General features: G+C 33.3%; 7 protein-coding genes across 14 annotated transcripts; 3 read left to right on the forward strand and 4 right to left on the reverse strand.

Annotated features, from left to right (window-relative positions):
• Window positions 1-1,484: 1,484 nt before the first annotated feature.
• On the reverse strand, window positions 1,485-5,230 carry LOC105249909 (phosphorylated CTD-interacting factor 1). Of its 3 annotated transcripts, none has more exons than XM_011255690.3 (6): window positions 5,110-5,230; window positions 4,184-4,469; window positions 3,952-4,107; window positions 3,405-3,550; window positions 1,968-3,332; window positions 1,485-1,897 (listed from the first exon to the last, which is right to left on the reverse strand). In XM_011255690.3, exons 2-6 carry the CDS (start codon window positions 4,439-4,441, stop codon window positions 1,618-1,620), a joined length of 2,205 nt encoding a protein of 734 aa, XP_011253992.2. In that variant the 5' UTR covers window positions 4,442-4,469; window positions 5,110-5,230; the 3' UTR covers window positions 1,485-1,617. The 3 variants fall into 3 exon arrangements, with proteins under 3 accessions (XP_011253992.2, XP_025262324.1, XP_025262325.1); XM_025406539.1 differs by lacking the exon at window positions 5,110-5,230 and adding an exon at window positions 4,909-5,039; XM_025406540.1 differs by lacking the exon at window positions 5,110-5,230 and adding an exon at window positions 4,950-5,034.
• A 2,862-nt stretch (window positions 5,231-8,092) lies between these two features.
• On the forward strand, window positions 8,093-12,523 carry LOC105249910 (GATOR complex protein MIOS-B). 2 transcript variants are annotated; one of them, XM_025406527.1, is made up of 15 exons: window positions 8,093-8,402; window positions 8,479-8,688; window positions 8,771-8,965; window positions 9,046-9,306; window positions 9,387-9,614; window positions 9,796-9,948; window positions 10,046-10,227; window positions 10,417-10,550; window positions 10,624-10,737; window positions 10,810-11,173; window positions 11,253-11,391; window positions 11,544-11,682; window positions 11,761-11,968; window positions 12,063-12,277; window positions 12,349-12,523. In XM_025406527.1, the coding sequence occupies exons 2-15, from the start codon at window positions 8,553-8,555 to the stop codon at window positions 12,428-12,430; spliced, it is 2,550 nt and encodes an 849-aa protein (XP_025262312.1). In that variant the 5' UTR covers window positions 8,093-8,402; window positions 8,479-8,552; the 3' UTR covers window positions 12,431-12,523. The 2 variants fall into 2 exon arrangements, with proteins under 2 accessions (XP_025262312.1, XP_011253994.1); XM_011255692.3 differs by having other exon boundaries at window positions 8,093-8,688.
• A 71-nt stretch (window positions 12,524-12,594) lies between these two features.
• Window positions 12,595-13,729, reverse strand: LOC105249911. Its single transcript, XM_011255693.3, has 3 exons — window positions 13,530-13,729; window positions 12,865-13,051; window positions 12,595-12,782 (listed from the first exon to the last, which is right to left on the reverse strand). Exons 1-3 carry the CDS (start codon window positions 13,608-13,610, stop codon window positions 12,703-12,705), a joined length of 348 nt encoding a protein of 115 aa, XP_011253995.1. The 5' UTR covers window positions 13,611-13,729; the 3' UTR covers window positions 12,595-12,702.
• A 292-nt stretch (window positions 13,730-14,021) lies between these two features.
• Window positions 14,022-16,304, reverse strand: LOC105249912 (RISC-loading complex subunit tarbp2). Of its 3 annotated transcripts, none has more exons than XM_011255694.2 (3): window positions 16,158-16,304; window positions 15,066-15,420; window positions 14,022-14,850 (listed from the first exon to the last, which is right to left on the reverse strand). In XM_011255694.2, exons 1-3 carry the CDS (start codon window positions 16,181-16,183, stop codon window positions 14,110-14,112), a joined length of 1,122 nt encoding a protein of 373 aa, XP_011253996.1. In that variant the 5' UTR covers window positions 16,184-16,304; the 3' UTR covers window positions 14,022-14,109. The 3 variants fall into 3 exon arrangements, with proteins under 3 accessions (XP_011253996.1, XP_025262336.1, XP_011253997.1); XM_025406551.1 differs by having other exon boundaries at window positions 16,065-16,304; XM_011255695.2 differs by lacking the exon at window positions 16,158-16,304 and adding an exon at window positions 15,645-15,719.
• Window positions 16,305-17,542: 1,238 nt separating this feature from the next.
• Window positions 17,543-19,825, forward strand: LOC105249913 (N6-adenosine-methyltransferase subunit METTL3). The gene is made up of 4 exons (XM_011255696.3): window positions 17,543-17,871; window positions 17,974-18,169; window positions 18,259-18,765; window positions 19,000-19,825. Exons 1-4 carry the CDS (start codon window positions 17,718-17,720, stop codon window positions 19,787-19,789), a joined length of 1,647 nt encoding a protein of 548 aa, XP_011253998.1. The 5' UTR covers window positions 17,543-17,717; the 3' UTR covers window positions 19,790-19,825.
• A 42-nt stretch (window positions 19,826-19,867) lies between these two features.
• On the reverse strand, window positions 19,868-23,063 carry LOC105249914 (rho guanine nucleotide exchange factor 3). 2 transcript variants are annotated; one of them, XM_011255697.3, is made up of 5 exons: window positions 22,889-23,063; window positions 21,957-22,201; window positions 21,519-21,882; window positions 21,016-21,444; window positions 19,868-20,937 (listed from the first exon to the last, which is right to left on the reverse strand). In XM_011255697.3, exons 1-5 carry the CDS (start codon window positions 22,952-22,954, stop codon window positions 20,503-20,505), a joined length of 1,539 nt encoding a protein of 512 aa, XP_011253999.1. In that variant the 5' UTR covers window positions 22,955-23,063; the 3' UTR covers window positions 19,868-20,502. The 2 variants fall into 2 exon arrangements, with proteins under 2 accessions (XP_011253999.1, XP_025262313.1); XM_025406528.1 differs by lacking the exon at window positions 22,889-23,063 and adding an exon at window positions 22,738-22,860.
• A 21-nt stretch (window positions 23,064-23,084) lies between these two features.
• LOC105249915 (RNA exonuclease 4) lies at window positions 23,085-24,556 on the forward strand. 2 transcript variants are annotated; one of them, XM_011255698.3, is made up of 3 exons: window positions 23,085-23,181; window positions 23,581-23,779; window positions 23,864-24,556. In XM_011255698.3, exons 1-3 carry the CDS (start codon window positions 23,132-23,134, stop codon window positions 24,449-24,451), a joined length of 837 nt encoding a protein of 278 aa, XP_011254000.1. In that variant the 5' UTR covers window positions 23,085-23,131; the 3' UTR covers window positions 24,452-24,556. The 2 variants fall into 2 exon arrangements, with proteins under 2 accessions (XP_011254000.1, XP_011254001.1); XM_011255699.3 differs by having other exon boundaries at window positions 23,159-23,330.
• The last annotated feature ends 82 nt before the right edge of the window (window positions 24,557-24,638 follow it).

Genomic DNA, 24,638 nt, shown 5'->3' on the forward strand with positions numbered 1-24,638 from the left:
TGCAATAAAATACATTGAATGCAAAAAAAAAGAAATAATGCGAAATTGTAGTCGAAATTGTAGTGTTAAGTATATCTCTTCTATGTAAGATACACGCTTATATATGTGTGTATACACATATTTATTAATCCATAAAAAATGTGCTCTTTCCTGCAGAGAGTTCTCTATACATTTCTTCCCTTACTGACTTGTAGCCACTTATAAACTGATATAAAATATTGCACCAGAAAAGAGCTATTTAAAATGAGATACATAGTTAGCTCTTTTTTTCACGATCCCTGATACTAAAGAAGAAGATTGTCATGGTTAAAAATATGATAAACGATTTTATCGCAGTTTTCTGATAAAACATTTTCTCCTCGCCCCACAGAAATAAGCAGACAATACAGGCAATTATGATACATCCTACTATTACACATTCGCATATATACATCTATACATCCCTGTACACACAGACGCACATTTATTTTCACACAATTTAAACACTTTTTCCTTAGTTTTTCAACAGTATCAATTATCATCTTGCATAGCAAGTATATCTAATATTTATAAAGCATCACACATGTCACAAAGTCTAATACATTGATCAATAACAATTAACTACTACTGCAAAGTTTAGACTTTCTGCAATGTGTGCTTATATTTATTTGACAAGTAAATCTTTTATATCTCTATTTAAATTAGGTATAGCTCAGTGTATTCTTCTTAAAATTTTAATTTTATCATTTATTAACAAAATAAACAATGAAATCTTTCTCTCTTGCCAATTAAAAAGAAAAAAAGGCTAAATAATCATTATCAGCTACTGATGAAAAGATTTTTACATAAGATCATTTGTAAATGAAATTGTAAAATGTGAATGAAATTCATGACATCAAGGAATTTTATCATCAACACAAAAATATTATTGATTATAAAATAACTTTTATATAGATTATTTCTCTATATATTACGTTTTGTTTAATTTTTCTCTGAATATATAACTACCTAAAATTTTTTTCATTTTTACATCTTATCTTTTTCTTTATAGTTTTCTTTTTAGTTATATATATATATATACAGGGTGTCCCGAAACTCATAATCAATTTTTCAAAGACAGATTCCTGGGATCATCTGAAGACGATTTTTCCTCAAAATGTCGAGGCACTAATAATTTTCGAATTATAAGTGATTGGAAATAAGGGGTTTTTCGTAAACTAAGCTTTGTAGAAATAAAATATTAACAAAACCACATTCTTCGATTAATTTTAAATAAGGTTTACTTTAATTGAATTTTAATTTAAGGCTTAATTGCAAAGATATATGATGATAAAAATCGGGAACATGCAAAAAATGATGGCCTTCATCGACATTTTTGCTGAGGAAAAATCGTCTCCAAATGATCCCAGGAATCTGTCTTTGAAAGATTGATTATGAATTTTGGGAGACCCTGTATGTGTGTGTGTGTATATATATATATATATATATATATATATATATATATATATATATATATATGCTAAAATACAAAATGTGAATTTTCTTAATGAGAAAAGTTTTAGTTATATTACAAGTATATAGATTATATCCATGCGCGGAAATTATTTATATGTTTTTCTCGTGAAGATTGTTCAACAATTATACAGAATGACTGGGTAGTGTCTGTACTGGTGGCACGGTTGGCGTTGTCACAGCTGGTGTTGTCGGTACAGGTACTGGCGTCGATGGTATCGGTTGATGCGTCTGTCTCGGCGGGGAAAGGAGTTCTTGTCTGTCTCTCTCCCGTTCCCGACCAGGTCGCCAAGCTTCTAATAAAGCTTCAACTCGCTCCTCTGTGGGTCCCCATCGTGCTGCACCAGCTGGATTTTGCAACCATACGACCAGCGTACCGTGTACTGCTCGGATGTTTACTTCACCTCTGGAAATATTATGAAGTGAAATAAATGATTTTCATGAATCTGGAATATATTCGTGATTCGTAAACGCACTTTGGAAGAATATGTTGAAATCCATGTCTATACTCATGCTCCATAGCAGGTACTACTACTTGCTTGCGCTTAAAATGACTCCCTTCAAGTTTTATAAGCGCGTTAGGAGCCGGATCTCGCCACTCCGGTAAAAATACCACAAATGACAAAGGCTCTGCCGAATCGGCCAACAGGCGTTCGAAATGATTGACCATGGCCTCCATAAGTTCCTCGCAGTAGGGCGGGTTTGCTTGAAACGAACCACTAACCGGCCTAAAATCCAAAAACGGTCCCCTCGAGCCGAAATATGAGTCCGTGTCGGCAAATGCCGAGCAATATTGCCGAAAATAACAATTTAGGGGCGAAGCGAAACATTCAAACGTAACTCCGAATGATCTCTGAAGACATTCAAAAACCGTCACTGGGAGAGCCATTTGAGTCGCTTGACCCTCATTGATTCCAAAGTATGTCTGATAACGTTTCAGCATGCACCAAACGCGTGGCAGAAACATTTCAAACTTTTTATCGTCGAAACAATTGTACCTATACAAATGTTCCAGTTTGGTGAGATGCGTATTGTTGATATACATAGTGTCACCATGAAAACGCAGCATCGTTTGCTCGCGTTCTGGCAGATAATCCACTTGTGGAAGTCTCGGTGTGGGAAGAGAGAATTGCACTGGGTAACACCAAACTTTTCTCTGTGTACTAGCTGGACCTCCTAAAGGTATAACATCTCCTAAACCATTATCCTTGAGAATCTGATTGTTTTTATCTTTCACCTTCTTCGCATATTCTGTTGATAGGTGATAAATTTTCAGGCATATACCCTCTACGCTGGCTTTAACAGTTTCTGTGAGATGCGGCTGGCATTGTCGCTTTAGATGGGCGAGCCTGTCCTGAAAATCGTCAAAAGTTGCGCCTACCGTTCTTCTTAACCATTGAAAAGTATCTTCCGCGTTCCACTTGACTACTTTTCGACTTTCGGAAGACGCCGCTCTCGATTCTATCATGTTCTTCGCGGCTTCGCAATAACGCGACAATTGTTTCCTCGCGTCACCTGTGAACTTTGGTCTCACCAATTTGATAGGGATATCGTTCATAATTTCGCGATACATGGACATGGAAATTTCAGGAAAGCATTGACTCGGTAGCAATGGATCCGAACCGCAATCGATGACCTTTCGTTCCATCAGCCATCTATTGAAAGAATCTTTCGGCGCGTCTATAGATTCACGAGTGTGACATAACTCTTGATAACATTGACGTAGTTTCGCCAATAATGCGCAACGCAAAGCTTCCGCTTCGGGATGAACATGCGGCAAACTTGATGGCGCTCTTTCATATATTATAACATTTGTAGGTATTTCCAGATCCCACGGACCGCTAACATAACAATAAACAAATTGTTTCTTGATGTTGACACATTTTAATATTTTAATGAAAATGAACACTTACGCCAATATAAATTTCTTTACTGGAACAGTCCCGTCTTCCGATGCCCTTCGCTTCAATGTACCGCCTGGTGTACCAGCTGGAATAGTTCCATTTCCAGGTGGAGGTGGTACACCACAAATACCAAGTGGATCCGTGATTGGATCAAACTTTGATAAAATATACATATGTATTATATTAACAAATCAGTTTCAATAGCAATACGAGTCGAGTGTCGATGTTATAACACATTTATTTATTTATTATACAACAAAAAATATGAAACAAATACAAAGACAAAGAAAGGATAGCGAACGTTTCGACCCTATTTTTGAGTCATCTTCAGCGCAAATGTGATGGTGATATAAAAAATATATAACAAAGGTGTTAAATATTATTGTATAATAAATAAATAAATGTGTTATAACATCGACACTCGACTCGTATTGCTATTAAAACTGATTTGTTAATTTTATATTTCGAATCTTATGCTTTTTATTATTTGTCATATATATTATGTTTTTCTTTTCTCTAAAAAATGCAGATATCTGTTCGTAATATTTTGTAATACCTGAGGTTTAAGAGAAGGTACTACCCACAGAGATTCTCCAGTTAATTTATTCCAAAAATATGGCCGACTTTCTCGTTTGCTCCAAAATTTCTTCCAACCTTGTTGTTGAAGTTCTACAGATAACTCGAGTTCCGGAAAACTTCCTGGTGGTGTACCCTATAATAATTTTCTTATAATCTGACAATTTGAAATTATTGTTAAAAGAAAAATCATAAAAGATCTTCTGATATACTTGAGTTATCAAAGGTGGTTGTTGAATATGACCAATTTGAGGACAATGATCGGCTATAGTTTGCATCGGTGTTAATATGGGTGTTTGGAGCTTCATAGGTGTAGGAACTATAACTTGCGCTACTGTCGAATTCGCATCTTGCTGTAGGGTCTGATGGTGATGATGCATAGCTGGCAAAGATGACACTGATTGCCCTGATAAAGTTTCCCAATTCGAAGTATTGGGTATATCTTGCTTTCCTCCGCTTACTTCGTTCATTGTTTGATATGCGTCTTGGCGCAATTTACTAAAAAATATTTATCCAAGTGTTATATCACACATCTAACAAGTATCTATTAAGATATATATCAGTTTAAAGATTATTACATCTTATAATCATGCATAAATTGATAAATAGAAGAAAATGTTATATATATTTTATTAAGTGAAATTACATATATATATGTATATAGACCTATGCAATATTGTAATAATTGTAGTAAAGAGATGGATTTTATATAGATAAAATGTTTTCATATTACTTGTATTTTTTTATGAATTAAACATCACATATAGTAAAAGAAAAAGACGAAAGTTTCCAAGAAAATATATTGAAGATGCGCGGTAAAAATAAAAAATTAAGATGGACCACACACACATTAGAGATGCTGTGGAAGAAAAAGCACATTGTACTTTATGCTAATACTATTTAATCGAATCCGACAAGTTTTCACGCATACTTTTACCCATAAATTGCAAAAGACACGAATAGTTTCTTCATAATTACAGGATCTTTTTTTAAAACATCGCGGCTCATCAACTCGGAGCGCTCAATGATACAATGTTTGTTTACATACTGAGAAAACACCTAGGAAAATACGCGATTTCTCGCGTCAAGCGATCATTCCCGCCTGCACAAAATATATCGTAGTCGAGAGAGGACTCACCAGAACTGATAATATTCTTAACTCATAAAAAATGCGCGACGACACTTAGAATTCATTCATGATTTGTGAAATTTGACGCAACGATATCCACCCGTACGACGCCATTTGCTTAAACTGAAAGGAATTACAGTGCGCGGCGAGGAGGGAGAGAGAGGAGGTGCGGTTAGGGTGGGTTTTCACTTGACGTTCGACGCTCATTTTTTAGCGTCAAAAAACATCACGTGACTAAAAATAAAGGTGTAATTTCATTGACGCTAAAAAGTAGCGTCAATCATTGGTTAAACAATGAAGCAATTACTTACTTCTTTGTTCAACCAATGGTTGACGCTACTTTCTAGCGTCAATGAAATTGCACCTTAAAGCGGCCTTTTCATTGACGCTACTTTTTAGCGTCAATGAAATTGCACCTTAACAGTTGGCAGCCCTACGAGATAGGCTGTGCAGCACTGCGCGTATATAAAATAAATTTGAAATCGCTTCTAGCCTAACCATCTTCACGCGATCGACTTTATTTGAATTGCACGGCATCGCATCGAATTATGATGCGGCGGCGATTTGTTCGAACGTAATTCGGGACATCGCGATGCTGTATAAGCGTCGAATGAGCACGAATTGTCACGCAAATATGATAAATCACATCTATTCACCGTTCACCGGCTGTTCCACAGGCCGCTCCACTCGCTCGCCTCGGGACGTCTCATTCCGATCTTGATGCACACAAATTCACACGAAATCATCAACGCGAACGCGCGACACTTTATTCGGCACTCCCGATATTCGCTCGCATCCGATAATCATCATCAAGGGCGCAAATAACGCGACGCGACTTCGCTCCATCTTCGCGATGACGCCATCACTGAATATCGTCAAAAATCGCTGTCGCGCGTTTCCATCGACACACTATAAAAGTCGCGCGATCATCCTTCGACACTTTCGACGCTCGTTCACTCGCGATATTCGTTTAAAAACGGTTAGAAGACACGAAAAATGCGGACGTACGACGATCCGTGTAACTGCGTATGACTCCGAGTCACGTATGACGCGTATGACGTAGCTGTGACGTAGCAGTGACGTAGCAGTCACGCGCCAACATGGCGGCCGAACCAGTGCGCACTGGTTCGGCCGCCATGTTGGCGCGTGACTGCTACGTCATACGCGTCATACGTGAATCGGAGTCATACGCAGTTACACGGATCGTCGTACGTCCGCATTTTTCGCGTCTTTTAACCGTTTTTAAACGAATATCGCGAGTGAAAGAGCGTCGAAAGTATCCAAGGATGATCGCGCGACTTTTATAGTGTGTCGATGGAAACGCGCGACAGCGATTTTTGACGATATTCAGTGATGGCGTCATCGCGAAGATGGAGCGAAGTCGCGTCGCGTTATTTGCGCCCTTGATGATGATTATCGGATGCGAGCGAATATCGGGAGTGCCGAATAAAGTGTCGCGCGTTCGCGTTGATGATTTCGTGTGAGTTTGTGTGCATCAAGATCGGAATGAGACGTCCCGAGGCGAGCGAGTGGAGCGGCCTGTGGAACAGCCGGTGAACGGTGAGTAGATATGATTTATCATATTTGCGTGACAATTCGTGCTCATTCGACGCTTATACAGCATCGCGATGTCCCGAATTACGTTCGAACAAATCGCCGCCGCATCATATAATTCGATGCGATGCCGTGCAATTCAAATAAAGTCGATCGCGTGAAGATGGTTAGGCTAGAAGCGATTTCAAATTTATTTTATATACGCGCAGTGCTGCACAGCCTATCTCGTAGGGCTGCCAACTGTTAAGGTGCAATTTCATTGACGCTAAAAAGTAGCGTCAATGAAAAGGCCGCTTTACACACTGAAAAAGTTGAAACTGTTTGAACTTTATTTTATTGATGCCATATCTAGAGAAAGTCTAGTGATTTTAATTTGCCGCTGGTTTCTAGCGTCAATGAAATTGCACCTTTAAGATGCGGCCTCATTGACGCTAAAAAGTAGCGTCAACCATTGGTTGAACAAGGAGGTAAGTATAGTTGCTTCATTGTTCAACCAATGGTTGACGCTACTTTTTAGCGTCAATGAGGCCGCATCTTAAAGGTACTATTTCATTGACGCTAAAAAGTAGCATCAACCATTGGTTGAACAAAGAAGTAAGTAGTTGCTTCATTGTTTAACCAATGGTTGACGCTATTTTTTAGCGTCAATGAAATTGCACCTTTAAGGTTCTTGCGTTTCACGGACTTGTTGCTTGTGCGTTTGACAGAGCGTAAGAATGACACGTGACTCGAATGACAGCCAATCTTATTTCTTATTTCGGTTTTTACGGAAATTGAAAAATACGTAGCAGGATATGATTGGTCATCGCTTTTTCCCGCGTTCGCGTATGCGAGGGTATATACATACCATTTTTATTCACGATGAAGATGTAATAAAAGCAAATCTATATTTACTTTCCATATCTATAGCGAAAAGCAATATAATTATATATGTTTATTTTCTAAAATAAAATAAAATAAAATGAGTATAAATATAGGTATATACAGAGTATAGAAAAAAATAGTTCAGGACTTTTCGACTCAGTTTTCCACGAGGAATATGGCTATATATAAATAGTGGGCGCCAATTAAGTGACACCCTGTATATTGTAAAGATTGATGTATTGAACAGGAAGTCTATCCTAAGCCGAAAGGCAAGGATTAATGGATAATATATGTTTATTTTCGATTAAATCCCGTATTTCGATTAAATATTCTATCAATATTCAGTCAATATAAAAAAAATATACAAATATACAATTTCAGATGAGTCACCTAGTATAGTGTATGTTCCGATGTCAGATGTCTCGCCCTGTATAGTGTATGCATAATAGGTTAGAAAGAGAGAGAGAAAGAGAGCAAGACAGAAGATCACTGCCGTGATTGGTTACCTACCAAGTCCGCGCATGTGAAGTTTATATTTACTTATGCTAACATCAAAGGTACCGACAGAGAGTTGCTCTGTATATACCGTGATAGCAGTCATCATTCCAGATTATATATAGTTCAGTGATCGAAACAGTGAATAAGCAGCTGATAGAGCTAATAATAGATGCCAGATAATTAATGTCAATGCTAGTCAGTCAAATTAGACAAGCTTAGTTGCTTATAGTATGTTCAACATTCAAATAATTGCCGCAACTACTAAGTTGCGATAATTAAGTCTCTGTAATAAGTTGCACGAAAAATTGTATTGTTAAATATGGATTTAAGCCATAAGAAATTAATCAATCATATTCGATTATTCTTCTTATATTCAACTGTGATTGGTCAGTAATTTATGGCTTAAGGCTTATTATACCTATTGTGGATTCGGGATAAAGGCTTGTTTATGAAAATCAACAGAAACTGGGATTTGAATGTTTTCATTTATAATGAATTTTAAATTTATTACACTAATCACGAGGAAAAGATAAAAAATGAGCCGGCCAAAATGGGATGTGCTGTGGTGCCCTTTTCACTCCGACAGGTTCATTACCTGGGACAGTGATGCAGTTTTAAGTCTCTACGAAATTGGACCGCGAGATAATAGCATACGAGACAATGATCACATCTGTAAGTTTATGATAAAAAATCTTTATGATGATATATTGTTGTTTCTCGTTGAAAATAATCTTACATGTTCCTTCTGATACAGATCTACAAATCTCAGAACACTCCATCGCTGAACTTGTCTCATCCATTACTATTAATAACTATGCAAAATGTATCGATATATATCCACAACCAGAGCCAGATATCGTGGCGAGTGGTCATGCAAACGGAAAGATAGTTTTGAGTACACTTAGCCCCCCAGAATTTGATTACCAAGGACTTGTCGGGAGAGAGTTTTGTAAATTGTGTTTTACTACATCATAGTTTAATTATATTAATTATTTTGGTATATTATAATCTTTATGTTAAAAATTTCAGATCCAAAATATATGCGAACATGCAATGTTGTTGCTTGGAATCCAGTGGATATTCATTTGATTATGTCAGGCTTGGATAAAAATAGTAAAGAACACTCTGTATTACTCTGGGATGTGCAGCATTATCCAAAAGGTTCCGAACGACCGATAGGAGAAGCTGGTATATCAGAAACTATACATTCCGCTGCTTGGTTTAAACATGATTCGAGATGTTTGGCTTTTGGTGCTAATAACAAGCAATTGAAAGTTGTTGACTTTAGAGGTCTGTTCAGAAAAGATCGATACACAATCAACAGATTGTTAATATGAATCAATCATGTGATTAAATTCTTCTTTCATTAGATTCTGCCAAAGTGGTGAATGTTACTTCCACAAAGGCAGTATATAATCTGTCAGCAAATCCCCATAATAATTATCAGCTACTTTCGCATGTCGATAATCTGATTACAGTGTGGGATACTAGATATTTTGAAAAACCAATTGTTACTATAGCACCACAAAGGCAAGTTACAAAAGTGCTATGGTGTCCAACTAGACGCAATCTAATTGGTACATTGCATAAAGACTCAGGTATAAAAAAATGCATTATGCTTTTAGATTATAGTTACACATATGTATGATATATAGTTACATGATCAATAAGTATGTGTATGCATTTTACAATTGTGATTGAAAAGTATTCAAATAGATAAACTGTTATAATAATAAAAAAAAATTAAAGTGAAAATATATATAAATTTTTATTTTATAGCGGGCTTGCATTTGTTTGATATCCAATACTGTGGAACAGAAGATACTGAACCGGGTGTTTTGGAAAGAGTGGTTTTACCACCGTGGCATAGTCCTATAAGTTTTTCATGGCATCTGACTGATGAGAATCGATTGTTAGCGATATCATTGCAAGGTATCTAATAGTATATAAACTTATTTTAGAACAATTCTTACATTTTATAACATATTGCAATTACGATATTGCTTATTGAAACATTCTCATTTTGCAGGAGTAACCGATTACACTGTATGTGAAAGAATAACACTCAATTGGTCTGCACGATCGTGTCTTATGTGGAATTATGCTTTTAAATCATTCAAATATATAAACAGTGAGGATAGCATTTATAAGGAATTGAGTGATATTTCAGTTTTAACTAAAAGACGTGCTATCCTTGAATATGGCTTGCTTGTAAGTGAATAATAAAAAAGATGGAATGTTATTAAGCCTTGAATATTGGCTGTTTCTAACTATTTATATCGAGTGTATTTAACATTAATTCTTGCTTCAGATTTATATTAGTCTCTTGTATTTTTTTTTTTCTATCTTTGATTATGTTTATTATGCTTTGAGATACAGTATGTATGTTTATATTTGCAGACAGATTTAGCGCAAAATGGTGATATAGCCGAAAATGAAAGTTTGAAGAATTTATGGCAATGGTTATATCTGAGTCGCTCTTTAGTAGAAGATGGCACTATACAAAGTCCGGACAATAAGCACCCCGGTGTGAGGTAAAATTATATAACGTGCCATCAGTTAAAATGCACATATATATATAGTTTAATGCTTTCGATCTTTATACAGGACAATTTTGAAATTGGAGAGTCAACAAAACTTAAGTAATGGTTTTTTAAAATCGGAAGTCATTCATCGTTCCTGGGCGGACATAGGGTCGAATTATACAACAAAGATTTATAGGTGATGATTGTTTTATCCATAAATGTGTGAATATTTATATATATCTCATGTAATTTTGATCGATACCTGTAGATCGCCAGACAGAGAAAAAAGTCTTTTCCTTTGTGGTTTGCGATTTGACAAAGAAACTAATACTGCATACGATAATGCATATCTCGAAAAATTAGAGAGGGAAGGTGCATACGCGAAAGCAGCAGCATTCGCGGTATTTAATCTCTGCCTAAGACAAGCTATAGACATCTTGAATCGAGGTGCCAGTAAAAAACAAGCTACTATTCTGAATATGGTGGCTATGGCACTATCGGGTTTTTCTGAAGAACGTACTACGTTGTGGAGGGAATCTTGTCAGAAATCTAGATCTCAATTATCAGATCCATATCTGAGAGCGACATTTGGTTTCTTAACATCGGATAACGATTCTTATGAAAGTGTACTTGTAAGTATAAAAAGTATGCAAATGTGAATCAAATTTTGACGAAAAGTTAATTTTACGCTTAATAAACTTGACATCACAGAACGAAAACGGTATGACTGTCGAAGATCGAATAGCATTCGCTCTTATATTTTTGTCTGATAATAAATTGCACGAATATTTAAAAAGATTGACTCAGAAATTAATCGAAGAGGGAAATCTAGCAGGCTTCTTGCTTACAGGTATTTAATTCAAGTATGTTTTATATTTATAAGTACATAATATTATTGCGTCTATACAGATCAGTACTTTGTGGCAGTCTCTCTATATTCTCATTATCACAATACAAGATGTGATAATATTAATTACATTAATAACATATATTGTGCTTCAGGAGCAAGTATGGAAAGTATACAATTATTGAATAAATATTTGGAAATCACATCAGATGTTCAGAGTTGTACTTTAATTGCTGTTAGAGCTTTTACACCCAAATTACTTCAAGAAAATCAAGTCCAAGTGTGGATTACTAAGTATTAATCTTTTATCTGTAAATATTTATCGAATAATTGGCATTTCGATTCTATATGTATGAATGATCGCTGTTATAGTTATAGACATCTTTTGAATGCATGGAAATTATGGTTTCAAAGAGCTAGATTTGACATTGCTATGAAATCGACGATACCACAAGAAAGACCACCACAACAGATACATGTTTCTTGTAATTTCTGTGGTAAAAGTATATCTGCTTTCATGCAAGGACTGAGCAGGACCAGAGTTCCATTTAGATTAGGTACTACTCCTAATAAATTAAAAGTAGGTTGCTTACACTTTTCTATGTATCTTATGTATTTATTGGATTTGAAAAAGTCGCAAGGGTTTTCCTCTTCCTGTGCTTTCCAATTCATAGATGACAGCATGCCCAAATTGCCGCAAACCTTTGCCTCGTTGCGCAATATGTTTGATGCATATGGGAACTGTCAGTGGACTGCAAACTGCTCCTAGTCCTGGTGGCAGCAGAAGTGAAGAATGTGATATCAAGGTTACAGAATTCAATAGTTGGTTCACGTGGTGTCTAACATGTAAACATGGTGGACATAGCGAGCACATTTCACAGTGGTTTCGGTAAGAATTCTGAATTACATTCATGTTGACTTTCAAAAAAATCTGTAATATTATTAATTTCTATATTCCAGGCAACATACAGAATGTCCAGTCACATCTTGCAACTGCCGTTGTTCATCTTTAGATTATACACGTAATGCAACTGTGACATAAGAATATATATCCCTTGTAAATAGGAATTTTTATATATTCTTGTATAATACTAAGGACATCTTACATGACATTTATAATTCTAGAGTTTCTTGCATGTTTGTCGAATTTAATTGATTTAATTTTATATACAAACAAAAGATAACACATGTCTCAAGAACTTTTATTGGCATATATAATTTTACAAAAACATACGCCATAATAGCTAATAGAATGTAAAGAAAATATGAAACAGTAAACAATTTACATATATTATTAATTTTTCTTATTCTCTGTTAATCCTTATAAAACACTCCTTCCAATTGATTACCCACTGCACAGCGCATATTCATCATGGTATTATAACCATTTACATCTATAAATATATAAATTTTAATTAAGAGTGATGTTGATACTTTTAGTAAAAGAAAAAAGCCAATGAGAAATATTTTACTTACCAAAATCCTTTGTCATGTTTAAAGGAAACAATACAAAGTTGCTGCATGACATAGTAGACTTTGACTTTACAGTACCACGTATTTCCACGTAACCTGACGCATCGTCGTCGAGAAATTCTGGGAAAGTTACATTAATTCGAGCATCATCCGTTGTTGTTATCTCTGCGCTCTTGCCATCTGAACTTTTCTGTAAATCGCATCAAACTAACAGTACACGCATATAAAATAGTTAATACTAACAGTACACGCATATAAAATATTAAATAATATATATATTTTTTAAAATAAATATTTATATGTCGACATAAAATATTTATATAAAACGTAAATAGTAAAAATATTATATTTTTTAAAATAAAAATATTTATATCGACATATAGATATTTATTTTAAAAAATACGAAATTATTCTAAAAATTATTAAAGAAATTAATCAATTTAGATTAATCCTTCGGCAGTTAAAAGTACAATTACAAAAAATGAGAAAATTAATATTTTGTTAAACTCTAACTTATTAGACTATATTATAATGATAATATTAGTGTTTATTGCAAAAAAGGCAATATTAATTATTGCAATATCAATTATTTTCGTAGCGCAAATCGAAACACCGGCGAAAATGTCATAATCTAACCTATTTTAATCTAGCTTGGAATATTTCCTTACTCCTGTAATTCTGCCGAGTACAATCGCTTCTTGTCCGACGCGTTGTACTAATCGTTTGCCCAATGTACGTATATCCGACATTTTTCCAAATTAATTAATATATCTTTTCGATGCCTCAGAACTCGCACGGTTACTGCTAAACTACATAAACAAAGAGCTGGGAGGAGTTTTGGCGCCAAACGCCAAATAAAACACCACTGCGCACGCGCGAGTTGGAACGTCTACTGTAGACGGTCTACATCCAACTTGTATATACATACGTATGGCATCTATTCTTTGTATGAAATGTTTTTGTATGGATCTCCATTATTTATTATATTTTTGTATGGGTCTCCATTATTTATTATATTTTTGTATGGATCTCCATTATTTATTATAACAATTTTATATCTTGATTACTTTTATTTATAAAAAGTAAATAATTGAAATATAATGAAATCAATATAAATTTACAATTGCATAATTATTACAATCTTAAATCTATAACTCAAATGTAAATAAATGCTACAATTAAAAAATTGACATTTCTTATTTGTATCTGTTTCTTCACATGTACTCTGTGATCTTATACATGTATACATTAAGAAATGTTTAAAAATGTTAAAATAGTTACAATGACATTATACATTGCTTGAATCTCTGCTTTATCTTCAGTTTCACCCATGCCAAGTTGAGTAATAATAGGCTGGGATGACAGACGTAAGCTTATTATAGAACCTTTCGTTATGCTAGGTAAAATAATTTTTTCGATCTTGATTTCTAAAGCTCTCGCAATATCTTGTACGACTTCTTTTACATCTTTTACATCTGCACGATTGATATATTTGTCCCGTACAATTTGCATTTTTTCTCTCATATTAAAAGAAATTTTGGTGGAATAAGTTCTTTCGAATAAATCATGAAGGTTTTTGAGTAGAAAATCTTGCCTGGTCACTTTACATTCTTTGTTGGTACGTTTCATATACAATGTTTGTGCCTCTTTTGATAGATTTGCAACTGGTAATGTTGGTTTGCTAACCACACATTCTGATATTTCTATACCTAATTTTTGTATAGTTTCTTGAAGCATTTCTTTGCTACTTGCTTTGTTATTTTTTTCATTATTTCTTTCTAATAACTCCTTTACATCAGGATGTAGATGCTGAAGCAAATTTTTTGCAGCTTCTTGCTTGGCAATTTTTTTACATGATGCTGAACCTTTTTCACATATAGATCCTATACTGACTTCTATTGTAAACATCTTCATATGATCTGGTCCTCTCTCATCAACAACCTTATACACAATGTTACTGGCTAATAACTCCTGTTGTACACAAAATTCCTGCATATAAAATATAAGGTGAATATGAGTTATTACTCTAACAATTAACTATTGTATTATATTTTATTTACTTATCAGATAATACAATAGTTAATTGTTAGTATAAGTAAATAAAATATAATAAATAAAATATAATAAATAAAATATAATAAATAAAATATAAATAAATAAAATATAATATAATAAGTAAATAAAATAAGCAAAACAAAATTTACTTGCAACAATCCAACATAATTAACAATTTTAGGGCTCGATTGAGTCTTCATTGTTGATGGTAATATTGACTCGTAAGTTTTTATTGGCATAGAGGTCTGTACTTTGTTTGCAATTGGAGACAATACTGAAATTTCATTTTTCGCAGCCAGTAGTGATAACATTTTCTCTGCAGCATTATGTTTAGCATCTTTTTTAGAATTTCCTTCACCTTCAGCATTGAATTCTTTACAATCTACTCTACATACAAAACGATCGTAAATTCCAACCTTCTTTACACTCACATAATTATAAATAGGAACATATCCCTGTTTAGAACCTAATTCTTGGAGTAAGCTAATTGGTGATTTAGACATCCTGAAATTAAAAAATACAAGATACTTTATTTATAAAATTATATAAGAGCAAAAAAAATGGAGCAAACATATAAGTTTATAGTTTTAAAGGAGTTTTTACTAAGGTTTTAATCATTCTGTATATATTTCAAATATAATTATACATTATCATGCATTACAATATATAGTATTGCAATAAATAATTAATATTTTAATTAATCTCTCATAGAACTATATAAGACTTACTTTTAATATAGAATTATTTACAAATAGGCAACAAAATTGTTCCAAAATCTTGATGTAATTTTGAATTAGGAATATTATTTCTCACACAAAAAAAAATCTGTTTTTATGCTTAATGAATTATTTCAGCTTTCTACTCCATTAATTAATTATTATCTTTTAATTATTGATAATATCTCATCAATTAATTAATTATTATCTTTTAATTATTGATAATATCTCGTAGGAATATATCGTATCGTCGGAATAAAAAATTGTGCAATCTTTCGAAATCACTTCTTGATATATGTGCTCGGAATCACACTTTATTCAAATAATGATGAAAATAATAATTATGTCACATCTGCATATATTTTTTTCTTATAATTTACACCTTTTTTTGTTTCTTTATATATTTATACGTTAATGTGATAAGAGAATTACTTATGTTGAATCATAGTCCGAGACATACTGACGTGGCTATCGAAAATGTTTCATAAAAGCCGGGGAAGTCTCATCATATAAATCGATAAATACCTAGCATTCTTCTCTGAAGATAACATGAAAGTATATTTCGATTAGGATCTCTTTTTTTTATATTTATCATCTGGGAGTTAATTGTGTATCACATTATTAAATGAAAATTACAAAAGTGAACAAATTTACTAGATATTGACTAATGAAATTATAAGGGCCACCTCGATCAAACTCCGATTAAAGGTGCAATTTCATTGACGCTAAAAAGTAGCGTCAACCATTGGTTAAACAATGAAGCAACTACTTACTTGTTTGTTCAACCAATGGTTGACGCTACTTTTTAGCGTCAATGAGGCCGCACCTTAAAGGTACCATTTCATGCACAGCGTGCTGCCACAGTTCGTTGCTATTGGTTGAAGAATTGTTACTAGATGCCGCAAAATAAATTTCACCATATTTCGCTTAATCGCTATGAAGTTCAATTGAACGTAGAGCAAAGCAGCAAAGACACGTAACACAGACATAAACTATAAAATATCTTGTGAAATATTCATTTTTCGATTATCTTGCCTTAATATTTTTATGTATAAAATAATGAGAGAAATCAATTGGTGTAAAGAAAATACATAGTTATTTCTATGAAAAAATATGTAATTTGCAATTAACAATTCCATATTTTTTCTTAAAAACAACTGTTTATTATATGATATTTTATGGATTTTATTTAATGAATATTTTACAAGATATTATATTTTATTACATGATATTTTATGTAAAATTAAGAAATGATTTCAAGCTTCCTAACTCGAAAAGTACTTCATGTAAAAATAATTTATTATAGTGTTTTAGAAAGCTCTTGAGGTAAGCTACAAGAATATGCAATGAAAAATAGGGGGTTCTATTTAAAAAATGCACTTCCGATCTAAATCGCCTATTTCCGGCCGGAACCAGAAGTTGAAAATATCATTCGATAAAGCACACCCGATTTATAAAGAAAATATTTTTACTTTTTTGAAATAACCACTTCTCTAGTTTTTAAATGGGTGGTACGGGTGGTCTGAAACATCCTGTATGTATGTATATATATATATATATATATATATATATATATATATAGAGAGAGAGAGAGAGAGAGAGAGAGAGAGAGAGACCATAAAACTTATTTATATCAAAGATGTATATGTATATAACTTGTCTTGCATTCATATTTTTGCACTCATATTGCCGGCACTTTGTGCACATAGCACGGAACAGAACCACAAATCGTAAACATAACATGTTACCCTTTGAGAAGTTTCGTGGACATGGTTCAATGTCTACGTTTTATGGACCTAAATCGGGGGCATGACTGTTAGGCTTTTCTCTGGTATATGTATTGCATATACATGCACGTATACATATGAGAGCATATGATGACAATTATAAATATAAACATTGACATAAGTGAAATATTAAAAAATAAAACAATTTATATAATACTTCGTTCATAATGATATAATTAACAAAAGATTAGGAGAATCGGAGGACCAAATTTCTCTCCTACTATTTTAACCCTCAACCTTGTCCAATCGACAAGAATCATTTTTTAAAGTATGTTTTTATGTACAATCTACATAAACCATGTCGGATGCATTTGAGGAGATACAAGCGATCAAAATAAAGAGGAATAGTTATCGCGAGAAGCTACAGAAAAGGAAACGAGAACGACATGAATTATATACGCTCACTTCAACGTCGGTTTCATCCACCCTGACAACAGAATCAGCATGTCCTGGTATTGAAAAATACCTATTAGATAAATAAAAATATCTATTTAGACTAATAAATTTGATAGAGAAAAATTTATTCGCAATTTTTATATATTCATCTGTTGCAGATTCCAATGCATCTTCACGCTCTGATCACAGCGAATATGAAAGAGATGTACTTTGCATCCTGCATGAATCTCTGCCTAATCTACCGATAACGTCTGCGGACTTGATAGATCAGCTACGCAAAAATCTCAATGCTGATGTGTCTTCTTCCGACATTCATAAGATTCTAGAGAAACTGGCCACACAAGATATAGTCAAGTGAGAATCTATATTATATTGTATGATGTAGAATAATCCTATTTTTTGCTGTGTATATGAAAGCTGCTAAATATAACTTATATTTTTAGAATCAAAGAAGTCACAGAGAATGGAGTGTTTGGATATACAGTATTATCTGTAACAGAATCTCAGTCATCATGTCAATCCCAGTCCGACGACACGGAGAATCCTGAAAGCGTAGAGACATCCACGTCCGATCCAAATGATCACATACCTTCGGAAAAACAAGCAAGGATAGAAAAAAAGAATACTGAGGATATTATGTCCTTGATTTCGATGCCGACCATCAGAGAAAAGGAGAGTAAAAAAGTCGGCGAACAAATCTTAGATTTATTGTCAAAGCAGACTTCCAAGGAGAAATCGCTGGCTGAACGATTTCGCTCTCAGGGAGGCGCTCAAGTTATGGAGTTCTGTCCACATGGTACAAGAGTTGACTGTGTAAAATTGAACGGCGGCCCAGGATTTGCAGAAAAATGTAAAAAGCTGCATTTTAAGAAGATCATACAGAGTCACACAGATGAATCTTTGGGCGATTGTAGCTTTTTAAATACCTGCTTTCACATGGACACATGCAAGTAAGAAACCAAGAAGATTATAATGTATCAAGTTCACATATGATATAAATCTACATAAATTTGTTAATTTCTCAATATTCAAATATTATTCGCATATTAATCTATCTTATAAGATTAGATCTTATAAGATTATATTAAATATTAGTTAGATCTGTTTGCATATTTTTATTTTAAACCAAAAGAAAAGAGAATTTAGAAACTAAACTAAATTTTTCATTTTTTTACCTCGTGCAGATATGTACACTATGAGGTGGATGGTCCCACAGCTCAACCAAAGGAAACCAATGATTCCGATAGTCTAAACAATAGCATGCCCAACAAGACGCTGAACTTGGATAATAAGAATGGTGGTGGTACCAGTAGCAATGTAGGCAGCGAATTGACTCTGTATCCACCACAATGGATTCAATGTGACTTACGTTATCTCGATATGACAGTTCTTGGCAAATTTGCTGTAATCATGGCTGATCCACCATGGGATATTCATATGGAATTACCTTATGGCACTATGTCAGATGACGAGATGAGACAATTGGGAATTCCAGCCCTTCAGGATGAAGGACTTCTGTTCTTGTGGGTAACTGGCAGAGCCATGGAATTAGGAAGAGAATGTTTACAGTTGTGGGGCTATGAGAGGGTTGATGAGATTATTTGGGTGAAGACCAATCAACTACAAAGAATAATACGGACTGGTAGAACGGGACATTGGCTAAATCATGGCAAAGAACATTGTTTAGTTGGCATGAAGGGCAATCCTCGTATCAATCGAGGACTGGACAGTGACGTGATCGTCGCCGAGGTACGTGCAACTAGTCATAAGCCTGACGAAATTTATGGCATCATCGAGCGCATGAGCCCGGGCACAAGAAAAATCGAATTGTTCGGTAGGCCGCATAATGTGCAGCCCAATTGGATCACTTTAGGTAATCAAGTTGATGGTGTTCATTTAATTGATCCACAACTCATCAAAGCCTTCAAGAAACGTTATCCCGATGGAAATTCAATGAAACCTGCTAAACCATAAATTTGCCCTCTTTCAATATATATTTGATATGAAATTAAAACATAATTTGTTCTTTCCATAAATGATGATAAAATATAAATTATATTAAGTACTATAATATTCCATTTATCATTTCGATATATGCTGATATAAAATGGACGCATAATTATAAATATAGAGAAACCAACTACTTATCTTGTATTTTAAGTTGATAACATTTGTGTATATGTATATATTATATTTAAGCTATGCTTTATCTAGCATGTATGTCTTACATATATATTCTTCAGTGTTTTTCTGTTCCTTCTTAATGAAACTAATTATTCAAGGAAAAAATATCAATGTAGATTAAATTTCTTGAAAATTAGGTTCAATTTCTGCAATATATATGTTATTTCTTTTTAGCACAAGATAAACTGGATTGCGAGTATAATATGTTAAATGTGTTTTATATGTAAATATAAAAATTATAGATCAAATCTAAATTTATATCACCACATTTATTGTACATGTTATGGAATGTGTTGCTATAATGTTTTTTAAAAACTTTTAGTTATCACTAAAAATTCTTTTAAACTCAAACAATTAGAATTTTACAAAGTAAAATTACAACATAACAGTTACCATTACTATAACTTTTCTTTGTACTAATTAGAATTATCTCACCCTTTTTATATAATATATTAACAACTATGCTTCTTATCAAAAGTACAAAAGCTCGAAATAAGTTTTTATTATATATAGCCGATACTATTGCGCTTTTGCTTGAGCAAACTTTTCCTTATAGAAAAGGAAAAATGATTATCATTTATACTGCTTGTGGAAGTTCTTCTGGATAGTGATGTCCGTGTAACGCGATTATTCGAATTTGATTCTGTGTTATTCAACAAATTCTCCTTGTCATCAGTGTTAAACACTTTGTCTGGAATACTCATTCTAGAGTATAATTTGTTGAATGCATCAATCCAATGTCGTCTTTTATGTCCATCTTCTGTTATGAAAGAATATTCTCCGACTTTAAAACCCATTTCCACGTTATTTTTATCATCCGTTTGCACACATATTTGTTCTTTAGGTATGATGGGAAAGAACAGATTGTATTTTTTGCTAACACGCCGCGTAGAGCGAGTTATTGCAAAACATGTGTCAAAAAGGAAGCAGTAATATTTCTACAAAAATATTTATGTGAGCATACTTAAATGAATTTATTATGTTATATCAATAAGAAAGCGTAAAATAGCACTTACTATTCCACGTGTATCCTTAAGCTGCCCTTCAATGATTAAATCTGTGGCGTTGATGATGCACTTTTCAGGATCATATTCCATCTTTACGTTTATTTTCGACTGAGCGAGTTTGCACTCTGCATCACCCATGATCCAATCAATATCTTTTAGCAAATTGGAAAGGACATTACTTGCTTCTTTCAGCAACAAATGATCTTTGTCATTGGTGGCAGTATGTTTTAAGATCTCTTTCACCAATAATGGATACTTGACAATCCTTGAACGTGGCACATCTAAATAAGTCCATAGATCGACAGAATGTGGCAATTCTAATCGTTTTTTTAGAAATGATTGAAATCTTTTATTACTAAATTTTTTCTCGTCGAGTAAATGTCTCGCCCAAATTAATGTTCTGCATCTTTCTAGATATGGTTTCTTCAATGTTGACAACTACAAAAGTAATTAAATTGTGATATCAAATATAATATACATTTATGGAACATATTAATGAAAAAGAAACTAACCCAATTCAATAATGTTGGACCAACAGTCTTTGTGAATCCAGATTTATCTCTGAGTTTGAGCAACTCATCCCTCAAGTTCCTGTGTATCTCAATGAGATTTGTAAGATCGCCAAAAAGGATGAATAACTCTTCAGATGTAAAAATTTCAGTAGATAACATTGGTTCATAATAGAAATTTTTTAATATGTAGAGCTCGTTTAGTAGCACATTTTCACCACAGTATAACTCATAAATAGCCTCCTGCCTCTTAATTTCACTTCGACTTAATATATTATTTAAACACTCTTTGCCATGTAGTTGTGCGACATCCAACATCCAACTTCTGATTGTCAAATTATTGCAACTTTCAGCAGTATTATTCAATCTAAAAAAAAACGAATATATTTTGTGAAACAAATTTATTTTCTAAATCAAGACATTTAAGTGTCAGACAATTACTTTCTGCGTAATGTTCCAGTATCTGTCTCATCTTCAATAATTGATAAATCTGATGAGTTTGGTTGAACTGTAAAAGATCTGTGCAGAGTATTTCCCAGCTTACTTCCAACTATGGACGAGGAAAATATACTGCTAGCAACCTCTGTAATCCTGCGACGCTTCTTCTTCTTTCCAATGTCGGATTCCATAGATATGTCCATCGAGCTTACGCTCATTGCGTCGCTCTTTGGTCGTTTTCTTGATCTCTACAGCACAATGCACACAATACAAACAAATAACATTTAAGCATTATTTTCAAACAAATACAATTTTATTATCAGCATACACAGAGAGAAATATCATTCTACTGCCAAGAAAAGCGATTACTCAGTTTATTTTTCTTTTTTTAAGTAATAATTTTCTTCAACAAAGAATATATTCTTGATAATAATCTTAAAATATACTCATCACAAGTGCTAGAAAATCTCATTATCATGTACTCAAAAGAATTTTTCTTTTCAAGAATATTGTAAAATTGTATCAAAGAAAAATCAAACTTACTTTATATGGTAAGGAAATCAAATTTTTGTTTTAATTTAATATTCTTGACTAAAATACACTTACTAAAATTCAAAATATATTCAATTAAATTTAATGCTTGTGATAAACTTATGATATACTTAAAATAAATAATATTTACTTGAATACAGTATACATTTTTCTCTGTGTACACATCGAACAATGGTGAACTCGAGTAAACGTGAACATTACGTATATAATATATATGTTTGACGTTACGTACTTAATTTCAATTGCAAGGTCTGGAAAAGTAGGAAAAATTACAAAGTAGGAAATTCGTTCAAATATACTAACATTGATGACATTGACATTCGAATGTCGGTTACAGAATTAATTAGCTGCGAAAAAACGTTGGAAAATACGCGGAGACTCACCAGCCAAAACCTTTTCCGCGGTTCTTGGAACGTTTCTTTGATAGTCGTGTTGCAATCATCGTCCATGCTCTATCTCGAATTGTTAAAAAAAGTTGAGATTTTACGAGCAATCCGACCGTACTGCACACGCCGTATTTGATTTCACCGCAAGCGGTTGTCAAACGACACTCGTCGCGACATCTTTCGGTGTCAACCGACAAGTTGTTCGTGTTCTCTCGTTCTCTCTAGTAAATATGGAATAACATGCTTTTTTATGTAATCTTCGCGTGTATTGTTATTGGGGTATTAATCAGGTAGGAATCGGTCTGTCACTTTCGATCGATGTTTCGTCTATATAAGTGATTTTTTTTTAAATATATACGATATATATCCTTACTTTTAAGTAACGATCTCTGAGAAGATATTGAAGATTATCAGCATTAATTATGAATACCAATATTATGTATGTATTAGTTTTTTATTAGTTTTTTTTAAAAACGTATTCTTTTTTATATTTTGATATATATGTTACATTAGATTTTATATATATATATAATCGCGAAATATGAAAATATCGGAGAAAATATAAGCTTAGATTACATGTAGAAAAAATTAGGTTAGAGAAACACAATAAGTGGACACTTAATATTCTCTTTATATTATAAATTTAAATTATTAAATATAAAATATTAAAAAAAGGGAATATTTTTCAGAATGAATAATGCACCAATTGATATGGGAACTAAAAAGAAGAATAAGAAACATCAGCTTGTTCCAAATACCGAACGTAAAGCGTCTGGATGTAATTGGGAGATGTACAAGAACTTGTTTTCCCAGCCAAACACAGAAGAAGGTCATGCTCCACAGAATAAGCGTCTAAAATCTAAAAGAACACATACTACTTTACATACAGTAAGTATCATTGTATACTTAAAGTATTACATGGATATGTATATGTATTCTTAATAAATATACGTCTTAATATATCAATTGTAGAATCGACAGGAGGAGAATATTAAACATAATGATGTCAAGAATAATAAGCATAATGATATCAAGAATAAAGAAAATAAAACTATGACAAAACAGATTGCCATAGATTGCGAGATGGTTGGAATTGGCGATGGCACAGAGAGCATGCTAGCCCGAATATCAATTGTAAATAAGCATGGTGATTGCATATATGACAAATATGTTAAACCAAGGGAAAAAGTTGTAGATTATAGAACAGCAGTCAGTGGAATCCGACCAGAACAATTGCGAGATGGGGAAGACTTTAACATTGTACAGAAGGAAGTAGCGGATATATTGAAAGGTCGGCTTCTGGTAGGTCATGCATTGAAGCATGACCTTAATGTATTGTTCTTGTCGCATCCACGAAGATATTGGCGAGACACCTCGAGATACAAACCTTTTCGTCAAATATCGAAGGGAAATACCCCCAGTCTGAAAAAACTTGCACATGAATTGTTAGGTAGAGAGATACAGATAGGTGAACACAGTTCTGTAGAAGACGCGAGAGCAGCAATGCAGTTGTATATGTTGTATAAGAATAAATGGGAATCAGAGAGAAAGGGACGCTGATGAGTAATCCTCCATAAAAAGAACTTTTATCACGAAATACTTTCTCATTGAACGATAAGAGAATTTTGTACAAAATCTGGAAACTCAATGTAATTTTTATTTACATTTATTTAATTATTATTGATTACAAAAACTATAAAATATCTTTATAAGTTAAGGGAATACATACTTTTGTTTTATATACATA

Source organism: Camponotus floridanus, unplaced genomic scaffold (assembly GCF_003227725.1).
Source record: "Camponotus floridanus strain SB8 unplaced genomic scaffold, Cflo_v7.5 scaffold148, whole genome shotgun sequence".
In the NCBI taxonomy this organism is placed as follows: domain Eukaryota; kingdom Metazoa; phylum Arthropoda; class Insecta; order Hymenoptera; family Formicidae; genus Camponotus; species Camponotus floridanus.

What these genes read in the sequence shown, in the direction of transcription:
- LOC105249915 (XM_011255698.3), top strand. Translation starts at nt 23,132, where the DNA reads ATGCTTTTTTATGTAATCTTCGCGTGTATTGTTATTGGGGTATTAATC. An exon ending in GTTATTGGGGTATTAATCAG is followed by an intron (nt 23,182 to 23,580) that starts GTAGGAATCGGT and finishes AATATTTTTCAG; the next exon opens with AATGAATAATGCACCAATTG. An exon ending in CACATACTACTTTACATACA is followed by an intron (nt 23,780 to 23,863) that starts GTAAGTATCATT and finishes TATCAATTGTAG; the next exon opens with AATCGACAGGAGGAGAATAT.
- LOC105249911 (XM_011255693.3), bottom strand. Translation starts at nt 13,610, where the DNA reads ATGTCGGATATACGTACATTGGGCAAACGATTAGTACAACGCGTCGGA. An exon ending in TACTCGGCAGAATTACAGGA is followed by an intron (nt 13,052 to 13,529) that starts GTAAGGAAATAT and finishes TGCGATTTACAG; the next exon opens with AAAAGTTCAGATGGCAAGAG. An exon ending in AAACATGACAAAGGATTTTG is followed by an intron (nt 12,783 to 12,864) that starts GTAAGTAAAATA and finishes ATATATTTATAG; the next exon opens with ATGTAAATGGTTATAATACC.
- LOC105249910 (XM_011255692.3), top strand. Translation starts at nt 8,553, where the DNA reads ATGAGCCGGCCAAAATGGGATGTGCTGTGGTGCCCTTTTCACTCCGAC. An exon ending in GTTAGCGATATCATTGCAAG is followed by an intron (nt 9,949 to 10,045) that starts GTATCTAATAGT and finishes CTCATTTTGCAG; the next exon opens with GAGTAACCGATTACACTGTA. An exon ending in AATAAGCACCCCGGTGTGAG is followed by an intron (nt 10,551 to 10,623) that starts GTAAAATTATAT and finishes ATCTTTATACAG; the next exon opens with GACAATTTTGAAATTGGAGA.
- LOC105249912 (XM_011255694.2), bottom strand. Translation starts at nt 16,183, where the DNA reads ATGTTATCTTCAGAGAAGAATGCTAG. An exon ending in TCTTCAGAGAAGAATGCTAG is followed by an intron (nt 15,421 to 16,157) that starts GTATTTATCGAT and finishes TTTTAATTTCAG; the next exon opens with GATGTCTAAATCACCAATTA. An exon ending in ATTATGTTGGATTGTTGCAA is followed by an intron (nt 14,851 to 15,065) that starts GTAAATTTTGTT and finishes TTTTATATGCAG; the next exon opens with GAATTTTGTGTACAACAGGA.
- LOC105249913 (XM_011255696.3), top strand. Translation starts at nt 17,718, where the DNA reads ATGTCGGATGCATTTGAGGAGATACAAGCGATCAAAATAAAGAGGAAT. An exon ending in AACAGAATCAGCATGTCCTG is followed by an intron (nt 17,872 to 17,973) that starts GTATTGAAAAAT and finishes CATCTGTTGCAG; the next exon opens with ATTCCAATGCATCTTCACGC. An exon ending in TTTCACATGGACACATGCAA is followed by an intron (nt 18,766 to 18,999) that starts GTAAGAAACCAA and finishes TACCTCGTGCAG; the next exon opens with ATATGTACACTATGAGGTGG.
- LOC105249909 (XM_025406539.1), bottom strand. Translation starts at nt 4,979, where the DNA reads ATGAGCCGCGATGTTTTAAAAAAAGATCCTGTAATTATGAAGAAACTA. An exon ending in GTGTCTTTTGCAATTTATGG is followed by an intron (nt 4,470 to 4,908) that starts GTAAAAGTATGC and finishes AATATTTTTTAG; the next exon opens with TAAATTGCGCCAAGACGCAT. An exon ending in GTAAAGAAATTTATATTGGC is followed by an intron (nt 3,333 to 3,404) that starts GTAAGTGTTCAT and finishes TTGTTATGTTAG; the next exon opens with CGGTCCGTGGGATCTGGAAA.
- LOC105249914 (XM_011255697.3), bottom strand. Translation starts at nt 22,954, where the DNA reads ATGGACGATGATTGCAACACGACTATCAAAGAAACGTTCCAAGAACCG. An exon ending in GTCCAACATTATTGAATTGG is followed by an intron (nt 21,445 to 21,518) that starts GTTAGTTTCTTT and finishes TTACTTTTGTAG; the next exon opens with TTGTCAACATTGAAGAAACC. An exon ending in TTAAGGATACACGTGGAATA is followed by an intron (nt 20,938 to 21,015) that starts GTAAGTGCTATT and finishes ATATTTTTGTAG; the next exon opens with AAATATTACTGCTTCCTTTT.